General features: G+C 45.5%; 1 gene segment (V, D, J or C); it reads right to left on the reverse strand.

The window, feature by feature from the left end:
* Window positions 1–356: 356 nt before the first annotated feature.
* On the reverse strand, window positions 357–8518 carry LOC145348592 (Ig kappa chain V region Mem5-like). The segment is given in 4 exon segments: window positions 357–685; window positions 6733–6771; window positions 7999–8283; window positions 8470–8518. Coding segments are annotated over 4 exon segments (702 nt in total).
* Between the last annotated feature and the right edge of the window lie 2958 nt (window positions 8519–11476).

The raw sequence follows: 11476 nt of genomic DNA on the forward strand, positions 1-11476 counted from the left end.
CTGCAGGGTGAGCAGGAAGGAGGTCTGGTTTACTGAAGCAGATACTTTAGAGGGTCACATTATTTCTGTACAGCTGACAGTCTTCAGCATCTTCGAGAGGTTTTACTTGTTATCACAAATCCACACTGTCCCCATCAAACACTCCCAGTAAAGGAACAGCACTGGGTTAATACAGAGTAAAGCTCCCTCTACAATATCCCAACAATGTTCTTTAACCCCTGACCCTCAGAAGTGTCTCAGACTCAGTCCCGAGAAAGAAGAGAGTTGTAATTCAATGCTGACAGTGACCTTTGTCCTCCCAGCTCACCCCTGTTCTATTCCAAGTTGTGTCTCCTCTGTGGACTGTCTCTAACACTCTAGGCACATTCTGAACTCCTGACACTCTTGCTGAGGGGTGAGGAGAGGCTCACGTGGGTGAGGGCACAGGAGAAGAGAGCGTTGGACTCCCAGTCAGAGCCAGAGAGGGTCAGCAGGCTGCTGACGCTGTAGGTGTTGTCCGAAGCTCGCAGGTAGTTGCTGGTCTGAACCCCGTTGGAAATGGCTGCACCATCTTTCTTCCACTTCACCTCCACCTCATCGGGATAGAAGTGATTGGCAAGGCACACCAGGGTGGCAGTGCCCTTGGTCTTGACCTCCTCCGGGGAGGGGGGCAGCAGGGTCAGCGTGGGTTGTGAATTCTCACGGGCTGGAAGAGAAGAGAAGGAATTTTAATCACTGCCATTTTCAGGCTTTCAACATCCCGAATATTAACTGGGATCAAATCAGTGTCAATGTTTCGACGTTGCAGAATTCTGAAAATCCATTCCGGGGGAACTTTTTTAACCCGTACGGAACAATCCCAACAAGAGAAGGGGCAGTTTTATCAGTTTTAGAGAATGAAACTGGGCATGTGGAAGGTATATCAGTGAGAGAGCATTTGGGTAATAATGATCATAATAGATTTAGAGTAGCTACGGAAAAGGGGAAAGATCAATCAAGAGTAAACATTTTAAATTGGGAAAAGGCCAATTTCACCAAACTGGAATTTTCCAAAATAGAAAGGAAACAGCAAATTGAAGGTAAATCAGTGTCAGAGCAGTGGGAGGATATTCGAGCTGGAGATAGAGTTCAGGACAGAGATGTTCATCAAGCAATAGCGTGGGACATTGGCAAGGGGATAACTAAGGATTAAATAGGGCTGATTATTGAGCAGAAAGGTAACTTGTGTGTGGAGAGAGAAGATATATAGGTGGTTCTGAATGAATAATTTACATCAAATATCACAAGTGGGAGGGACAAATTTGACATTGTAGTTCAGGAGGGGAGGGATTGTGAACTAATTAATGGGATAATGATAGTGAGCGAGGAGATATTAATGTGTTTATCATCTTTTAAAATGGAGAAATTCCCAGGGCCGGGTGAAATGTATCCCAGGATGCGAAGTGAAGCAAGGGAAGAAATAACTGAGACTCTGGCCATTATTTTCCAATCCTCTGTGGCTACAGGTGTGGTGTGGGTGCACTGGAGGATGGATAATGCTTTTTAAAATTAAAAGCTGATGGAATCCAAGGGAAAGTGGCACATTCGATTTCAAATTAGCTCAGTGTCTGACTTTAAAGGTTTGATTTGAAGCTGGTTAAATCATTTTACAATGTTACTGAAACATTTGTAAAGAAGGTTACTACAAATTCAGCACTGAAATGGTTAATGGTGAGAGTATTTAAAGACACAGTGTCCCTTTAACAGAATGTTAACCAGTCAGGAAGCTGGAACTATTGCTCAGTCTGTCTGGGGGAAACAGGTTGAGCATCAACAAACCTCAGATCACACACAGATCAGGAGAACTTTATCCCAGAACATTGGAGCAGACTTGGATCAACACACTTCACATAGGATTCCCATTGGCTGGTGTAGAAGCTTCTAGATTTCATTTCAAACCTTACTGCCCAGCACTGGGCTGAGGTCAAGGGTGAGGCTAGAATTAGTCTCAGTGTCCAGGGGTCAGACAGGGTCACTGCTCCGAATGGCCCCATGAACTCTGGAGGGTGCGAGTGTGTGGAGAATGGGTGAGAGTCAGGATCAGGAATCTCCAACCTCAAAGACAGAGTTACATTTCTGTAGCACCTGTCACCACCTCAGAATGTCCCAATATGTCTTACAGCTCATTGTGCACAGCAAGATCCCGGGGAGCAGAGTGAGAAAAACAGATAAGCAGATTTGTAGTGATGTTGATTGAGGGATGAATATTGACCAGTTCACCGGGGTGAACTCCCCTGCTCTTCTTCCAATAGTACCATGGGATCTTTTACACCCCCTGAGAGGGCAGATATCAGATTGTCTCATCTGAAAGATGGGAGGCCTGTAGTTTAGAGGGGGGATATGACAGGTGCTGGCCCTTTCCCCGTAAGGATTTTGGAAGTGGATGGGGAAAGTGGGAGGTGAACTAGAGAAACGTCTTTGTTGCTGCTGAAACTCTTGCTATCTGCTCAGATAACTAATAAACACACAGACACATCAGACAAACATCAGTCTGTTTCTGTGGATTCTCTGCTGCTTTCAGTTCAATGAAGAGTGCAGGAGGACATGGCAGGAGCAACAACAGACATACTGAAAAATGAGGTGTTAACCTGGTGAAGCTACAACACAGAGACTGTGTACCAAACAGCAGAAGCAGCAAGTGATAGACAGAGTTAAACCATCCCACAACCAATGGATCAGATCTAAGCTCTGCAGTCCTGTCACATCCAGCCGTGAATGGTGGTGGACAATTAAACAACTCACTGGAGGAGGAGGCACCACAAATATCCCCATCCTCAATGATGGGGGAACCCAGCACATCAGTACAAAAGATAAGGCTGAAGCATTTGCAGCAATCTTCAGCCAGAAGTTCCGAGTGGATGATCCATCTCGACCTCCTCCGGAGGTCCTGAAGACTTGTGCTCCAGAACTTCCCATGTCCCCAGCCAAGCTGTTCCAGTACATCTACAACACTGGCATCAACCCAACATTGTGATAAATTACCCGGTTATGAACTGTGCATAAAAACAGGACAAATCCATCCGCACAATAACCTCCCCATCAGTCTACTCTCGATCATCAGCAATGTGATCTGAACATATCCAGAGTGATACCAAGCAGCACTTACTCAGCAATAATCTGCTCACTGACACTCAGTTTGTGTTCCTCCAGGGTCACTCAGTTCTTGAACTCATTACAAAGACAAAGAACAAAGAACAAAGGACAAAATCAGCCCGGGAAACAGGCCCTTCGGCCCAACGAGCCCGCGCCGCCATCTCAACACCACCAGTCCCCCTCTCTACCCACGACCCCTGTCTAATGTTTTATGGCCATCCAGATTGAGGGAAACTGATTTAGGGACAATTTATTCCTGCCAATCAGCCTAACAGCACATCTTTGGGGTGTGGGAGGAAACTGGAGCACCTGGAGTAAACCCACGCAAGCACGGGGAGAATGCGCAAACTCCCACAAACACCGGCCCAAATCCATGTGTCTGCACAGCAATCAGCGATAGTCACTGAGCTGTTGTCTTGCCCAGTATCTGGTCCAGTTTAGGCACACACTAACGACATGAAACACTAGGCCAACCTCGAACAACCAAGAGTAGCCCCAGTACGACCCATCACGTGTATGCCCCTCGTTGGACACGAGGTGGACCAACTTAAAACCTGTGAATGAAAAGAGAAAAATCATTATTATCATACGATACCCATTTACATTACCAGGGACGCCCCAATGCTAATGACCTTTATTTAAAACGTTCTCCTATATCCACCCATCTCCAACCCAGTCATATGCCTGTCTAAGTTACTCTTAAAGGACTCTAGCATGTTTGCCTCCACCACCTTACTTGGCAGAGCATTCCATACCCCCACTACCCTCTGTGTGAAAAACCTCCCTCGAATATCTGTGTTGTACCGCTCCCCCCTCACCTTAAGTCCATGGCCCCTTGTTCTACGTGTCTCTATTATAGGAAATAGCTTACCTCTGTTTACTCTATCTATACCCTTCATAATCTTATATACCTCTATTAGATCCCCCCTCAGTCGGTGTCTTTCAAGGGAAAAGAGCCCCAGTTTCTTCAATCTTTCCTCATACCCCAGTCCTTCCATACCAGGCAACATCCTGGTAAACCTCCTCTGCACTCTCTCCAGAGCCTCCACGTCCTTCTGGTAGTAAGGCGACCAGAACTGTACGCAGTACTCCAAATGCAGCCTAACCAACGTTCTGTACAACTGCAACATTAGACTCCAGCACTTATATTCTATACCCCTTCCTATAAAGGCTAACATACCAGAGGCTTTCTTCACCACACTCTCCACTTGCACTGCCACCTTCAAAGACTTGTGCACTTGCACCCCCAGGTCTTGCTGCGACTCTATACTCCTTACAGGCTTACCCTTTATCATATAACTCCCCCCTACATTATTCCGGCCAAAATGCATCACCTCACATTTATCCGGATTAAACTCCATTTGCCACGTATCTGCCCAATCAACCAGCCTATCAATATCCTGCTGTATTGCCAGACACTGCTCCTCACTGCCCGCCAATCCAGCCATCTTGGTGTCATCAGCAAATTTGCTGATCACACCACCTACTCCCTCTTCCAAATCATTTATATACACTACGAAGAGAAGAGGTCCCAGTACCGAGCCCTGCGGCACACCACTAGTGACAGACCTCCAGCTAGAAAAGGACCCCTCCACAACTACTCTCTGACTCCTCTTTGCAAGCCAGTTCTCTACCCATCTAGATACCTGGCCACATATCCCATGAGCTTTAATCTTCTGTACCAACCTACCATGAGGGACTTTGTCAGCCTTGGTTCAAACATAGAGAACAGAGCTGAACTCCAGAGGTGAGGTGAGAGTGACTACCCTTAACGTCAAGGCAGCATTTGAGCAAATGTGGCATCAAGGAGCCCTCGCAAAACTGGAGCCAATGGGAATTGGGGGAAAACTCTCCGCTGGTTGGAGTTGTACCCGGCACAAAGGAAGATGGTTGGGATTTAACTCAACAAGCTATATTAATGAGCTGGACGAAGGAAATGAGAGGATTGTTGCTAAATTTGCTGATGATAAAATGAAAAGTCGAAATGCATGTTGTGAGGAGGATAGAGAGTCTGAAAAGGAATAGAGATAGGTTCAGTGAGTGGGAAAACATTGACAGATGGAGAATAATATGGGAAAATGTGAGGTTGTCCAATTTGGCAGGAGGATAGAGCAGAATACTAGTAAACTGGAGAGATTCTATCGAGTGATCTGGGTGTCTTTGCATCCAGGAACAGCAAGAAATTAGGAAGGCAAATGGAATGTTGCTCTTCATTCCAATGAGGATGAGTATAAAAGGAGGGATGATTTGCTACAGCACATTGGGAAAATCGCACTTAGAATATTGTGGACACTTAGGGTCTCCTTACTTAAGGAAAGATATAGGAGAATTGGAAAGAGTTCAGAGATGGTTCACTCGGCTGATTCCACCGAGTAAGGGATTGTCTTATGAGGAAAGCTTGAGCAAGTTGGGCCGATACTCAATGGAGCAGAACTTATTCCACCACCTCAGCACCATCTTCACCAGGGCAATTAGGGATGGGTGATAAATGCTGGTCTGCATAGAATCACAGAAAATAGGAACAGGAATAGGCCATTTGGATAAATGGATTGGCCATGCTAAATTACCCCGAGTGTGTTCCTTAGGTGGGTTAGCAATGGTAAATGCGCAGGGTTACAGGGAGCCTGGGTAAGAAGCTCTTTTGGAGAATCGGGTGAAAAGATTTCCCTCACGTCTCTCAAAATCTGCTGCCTCTGTGATTAAGGGGAAAAGTTTCCTCATATCTACCCTATCTCTGTCCCTCGTACTTCTGTCAATGGACTGAATAGCCTCCTCCTGCACTGTAGGGATTCAATGGCCAATAAAAAACTACATGGACTGTGTAAGGTTTCCATGGGTGAAGGGATCCATTTGAAATGAACCCTGTTGTGACCAGTCGAAGGCGGGATTCCAGCTGATTACTCCTCATCCAGAGGAAAACGAAATTGGGATCCGGTTCAGGAAGTTAACAAATGAGGGACCCAGTCTGAGGACTGGTCACAACATGTACACAGCAAGATCCCACATACAGCAATGAGAACAATCAGCATTTTCAGTGATGTTGGGTCCGGGATAAATGTCAGAATGAACTCACCCCAAAGAGAAAGTAACAGAGAGTCTCCCCAAAAGCCTGGAACACTGAAGCCACTGGATTGTGAGCCCTGCTGTGGCTGTTTGTCATCAGAACTTCAGCAAGAGATAAGCAGGGAGTGGAGAGAGCAGAGTGAAAGCTGGGGCAGGTGGCACCTCGGTGTCTGACTGTGCTGCTGCTGTGATCAGTTATATCAGAGAGTGAGACAGAGAGTTCAACTTCACATCAAACTCTGCCTGTGTGTGTCACACTGAGACTGACAGGAGTCTAGAGAGTGATTTCACTCCATGCTGCAGGAATGTGAACACAGTCTGCAAACGTCCAGATCTCCTCCACACGGTGGGTAAAAGCTGCTTACTTATATCTTGCTGCTTAAAGGGGGGAATGGAAGGAAAGAAATACAGCTGGACTCCCTGTTCTACACAGTGTTCTTCAATCAACCATTTCATTGACTGCAGCTTCCTCACTAACACCTTCAACTATTCAGTATTTGTGTTTGAGAAAGTTTCAGCATTGAAAGGGTTAATAACGGAGGATTGGGCTTTACTTACTCAGTCTGAGTTTGGTTCCTTTAGCGAACGTAAAGCACACTGACAGATTCCAGTGGAGGAGCTGTACAAAAACCTCTGTCTCTGACTCACTCACTCATCTCTTTCTCTCTCACTCTTTCTCTTTCACTCTTTCTCTCTCACTCTTTCTCTCTCACTCTTTCTCTCTCTCTGTTTCTCTCAATATCTCTGTGTTTTGTTGGGAGAGTTGAGAATTCTAATTTGAGATGATAAATCTTTCAGCTGCTCTTCATATGTGGACATGGAGAGTAAGAGGGAAACTCGAGGCCTTCAGCGAGCAGTGGACACCACAGGGACTGGAGTGTGTAGTGGATAGTGCAAATACTTTGTTCAGTTTCTTTTTTTGTGTTTATTAAATATTATATAAAACTGTGGGATGTGTCAGTACAGGAGGTGGGACTGTGTGTCCATTATTATATATTATATAAAACTGTGGGATGTGTCAGTACAGGAGGTGGGACTGTGTGTCCATTATTATATATTATATAAAACTGTGGGATGTGTCAGTACAGGAGGTGGGACTGTGTGTCCATTATTATATATTATATAAAACTGTGGGATGTGTCAGTACAGGAGGTGGGACTGTGTGTCCATTATTATATATTGTATAAAACTGTGGGATGTGTCAGTACAGGAGGTGGGACTGTGTGTCCATTATTATATGTCATATAAAACTGTAGGATGTGTCAGTACAGGAGGGGGGACTGTGTGTCCATTATTATATATTATATAAAACTGTGGGATGTGTCAGTACAGGAGGTGGGACTGTGTGTCCATTATTATATATAATATAAAACTGTGGGATGTGTCAGTACAGGAGGTGGGACTGTGTGTCCATTATTATATATTATATAAAACTGTGGATGTGTCAGTACAGGAGGTGGGACTGTGTGTCCATTATTATATATGATATAAAACTGTGGGATGTGTCAGTACAGGAGGTGGTGCTGTGTGTCCATTATTATATATTATATAAAACTGTGGGATGTGTCAGTACAGGAGGTGGGACTGTGTGTCCATTATTATATATGATATAAAACTGTGGGATGTGTCAGTACAGGAGGTGGGACTGTGTGTCCATTATTATATATTATATAAAACTGTGGGATGTGTCAGTACAGGAGGTGGGACTGTGTGTCCATTATTATATATTACATAAAACTGTGGGATGTGTCAGTACAGGAGGTGGTGCTGTGTGTATTGGGGTTTTTGTAAGGCTCTGTATCACTGTGCAGGGCCAGCTGGAACATTGCTGACAGTAATAATCAGCGACGTCCTCATTCTGAACATTGCTGATTGTCAGGCTGAATGTTGTCCCAGATCCACTGGCGGTGAATCGGTCGGATATTCCTGTGAATCGAGTTGATGTACGATAGATCAGCAGAGCCGGTTTCTGTCCTTCTCGCTGTTGGAACCAACTGAAGTAATCATAGCTAACAGATTGACTGGTCGTACAGGTGATGGTGGCGGTCTGGCCCAGGCTCACTGACAGCACCGGGGGAGACTGGGTCACGATGATTTCTCCACTGATACCTGAGGGGTAATAGAGAAACAGAGTGAAGTAAGAACTGTCACAGAAAGAGGCTGTACAATGAGATATTGTTGGAGACACTGACTGTTCCTCTCCTTTCAGCATTTTCCCTTCAATCACAAGTCAGGAGAATTGGATTGAAATGGAGAGCAGGGAAATATTCAAGGTGGAAGGAGAGAGATTTGTACCTGCGATGCAGAATGCCAGAGGCCAGAGCAGCTGGATGGCTGAAATCATGGTGTGTGCTCGTGTCCCTGTGCCTGGTTACTGATAAACTCTCCCTTCACTGGGCTCTGCTTTATAAAGCTGCAGCCTGTGAGAGTCTCACTGTCTGTTCCTCAGTTTGTCAATGGTCTGACCCAGAGAAACCACGTCAGTACCTTTCATTTCCTCTTCTCTCTCCAGAGAGTCTGAGGGACAGAGGCTGAGGGACAGAGTCTGAGGGTCTCTGACCCTCAGACTCTGTCCCTGCGTCTCTGTCTCTCACTCTCTCGATATCTCTCCCTCACCCGCTGTCTCCCCCCTCTCAATATTTATCCCTCAGTTTCTCTCTCAGTCTGAGTCTTTCTCTCTCGATATCTGTCCCTCAGTCTCTGTCTCCCTCACTCTGTTGATATCACTCCCTCAACTGCTGTGTCTTTCACTCTCTGAGTAACGCTCCATTAGTCTTTGTTTCTGTCCATCACACTCTCACTTCTCCCTTTCTTGTCCTTCCTGTCTCACACTCTTTGTTTACCCTCTCGTTCACTCTTTCTTTCTCCCTTCTCATTCTCCCTCCCTCTATTCCTCTCAGTTTCTCCCTCACTTTATCTCATAGAGTCATAGAGGTTGACAGCAAGGAAACAGGCCCTTCAGCTCAACTTGTTCATGCTGCCCTTTTTTTTAAAGCCCTAACCCCAATTGCTGCATTTGGCCCATATCCGTCTATACCCATCTTACCCATGTAACTGCCTAAATGCTTTTTAAAAGACAAAATTGTACCCGCCTCTATTCCTACCTCTGGCAGCTTGTTCCACCTCTGTGTGAAAAAATTGCCCATTTGGACACTTTTGTATCTCTCCCCTCTCACCTTAAACCTATGTCTTCTAGTTTTAGAATCCCCTACCTTTGAGCAAAGATATAAATTATCAAGTTGATCTATGCCCCTCATTATTTTACAGACCTCTATAAGGTCACCCCTCAGCCTCCAAGAGACAGAAAAGTTCCAGTCGATCCAACCTCCCCTGATAACCCAAACCATCGAGTCCCGGGAGCATCCTCGTCTTTTCTGCACTCTTTCTAGTTTAATAATATCCTTTCGATAATCGGGTGACCAGAACTGTACACAGTATTCCAAGTGTGGCCTGACCAATGCCTTGTACAACTTCAACAAGACGTCCCAATTCCAGTATTCAATGTCCTGACCAATGAAACCAAGCATGCCGAATGCCTTCTTCACCGCTCTGTCCACCTGTGACTCCACTTTCAAGGAGCTATGAACATGTACCCCTAGATTTCTTTGTTCGGAAACTCTTCCCAATGCCTGACCATTAACTGACTAAGTCCTGTCCTGGTTCAATCTACCAAAATACATCACCTTGCATTTATCTCAATTAAACTCCTGTTGTCATTCATCAGCCCACTGGCCTAATTCTGGTTGCAATTGGAGATAATTTCTTCACTGTCCACTATGCCACCAATCTCGGTGTCATCTGCAAATTTATTAACCATACCTCCTAAATTCTCATCCAAATCTTTATTCTAAATAACAAATAACAATGGACCCAGCATCGATCCCAATGGCACATCGCTCATTCTCTTTGTTCCTCTGTATTCTCATCTCACTCTGCCCCAGAAGAGGCACCATCCTCCTGGTCTCCACTCTGTCAGTCCCCTCACAATCTGATATGTTTCAATAAGATCACCTCTCATCCTTCTAAACTCCAATGGGTTCAGGCCCACCCTGTCCAACTTTTCCTCATGAGGTAACCCCGCACCCCAGGAATGTGTCGGGTGAATCTTCTCTGAACTGCTTCTAACAAAATGATATCCTTTTTCAAATAAGGAGACCTTAACTGTAGACAGTATTCCAGATGTGGTTTCACCGAGACCCTGTACAGCTGCAGTAAAACTTCCCTATTTTTAGATTCCATTCTCCTTGTAATAAACACCAACATTCCATTTGTTTCCCTAATCACTTGCTGGAGCTGCAGACTAACTTGTTGTGATTGATGTCCCAGGACAGCCAGATCCCTCTGTAGCACCGAGTTGTACAATCTCTCTCCATTTCAATAGTTTACTGCTTTTCTATTCTTCCTGCCAAAGTGGACACCTTCACATTTACCCAGGTTGTACTGCAAATATTTAGCCACTCACTTCCTCTGTCCCTATCTGTTTGCAGACTCTCTGCCTCCTCTTGGTAACTTACTTTTCCCACCTCTCTTAGTGTCACTGGGACATTAGTTCCATTCATTCCCTTCATCCAAGTCATTGATATGGATTGTGAATAGTTGTGGTCCCAGCACTGATTGTTCCAGAACTCCACTAATTACAGCTCCCAACCCCAAAACAATCATTTATCCCCTCTCCCTTGTTTCTGTGAGCTAACCAATCCTCTATCAATGCTAATATGTTACCCACACACCATCTTCTTACCCACACATCATCATATCTTGTGTAGTAACATTTAATGTGGTAATTTATGAAATACCTTTTCAAATTCCCTGTACATCACAGCTACAAGTTCCCCTTTATCCATTTTGTGACCTCCGCAAAGGTGGACAATGACATGTGCAAAACAGAAAGAAACTGCTCCACATCGACCATGATGTCCATGTCCCACTGGAGCCTCCAATAGAGACCAGTAAACATGGGCCTCCTTCCCACTGGAGCCTCCAACAGGGACCAGTAAACATGGGCCTCCTTCCCACTGGAGCCTCCAATAGGAACCAGTAAACATGGGCCTCCTTCCCACTGGAGCCTCCAATAGGGACCAGTAAACATGGGCCTCCTTCCCACTGGAGCCTCCAGTAGGGACCAGTAAACATGGGCCTCCTTCCCACTGGAGCCTCCAATAGGTACCAGTAAACATGGGCCTCCTTCCCACTGGAGCCTCCAATAGGGACCAGTAAACATGGGCCTCCTTCCCACTGGAGCCTCCAATAGGGACCAGTAAACATGGGCCTCCTTCCCACTGGAGCCTCCAGTAGCCGAGCT

The sequence above is a fragment of the Carcharhinus amblyrhynchos genome, chromosome 9 (assembly GCF_965287045.1).
Source record: "Carcharhinus amblyrhynchos chromosome 9, sCarAmb.v2.hapA, whole genome shotgun sequence".
Taxonomy (NCBI): Eukaryota; Metazoa; Chordata; class Chondrichthyes; order Carcharhiniformes; family Carcharhinidae; genus Carcharhinus; species Carcharhinus amblyrhynchos.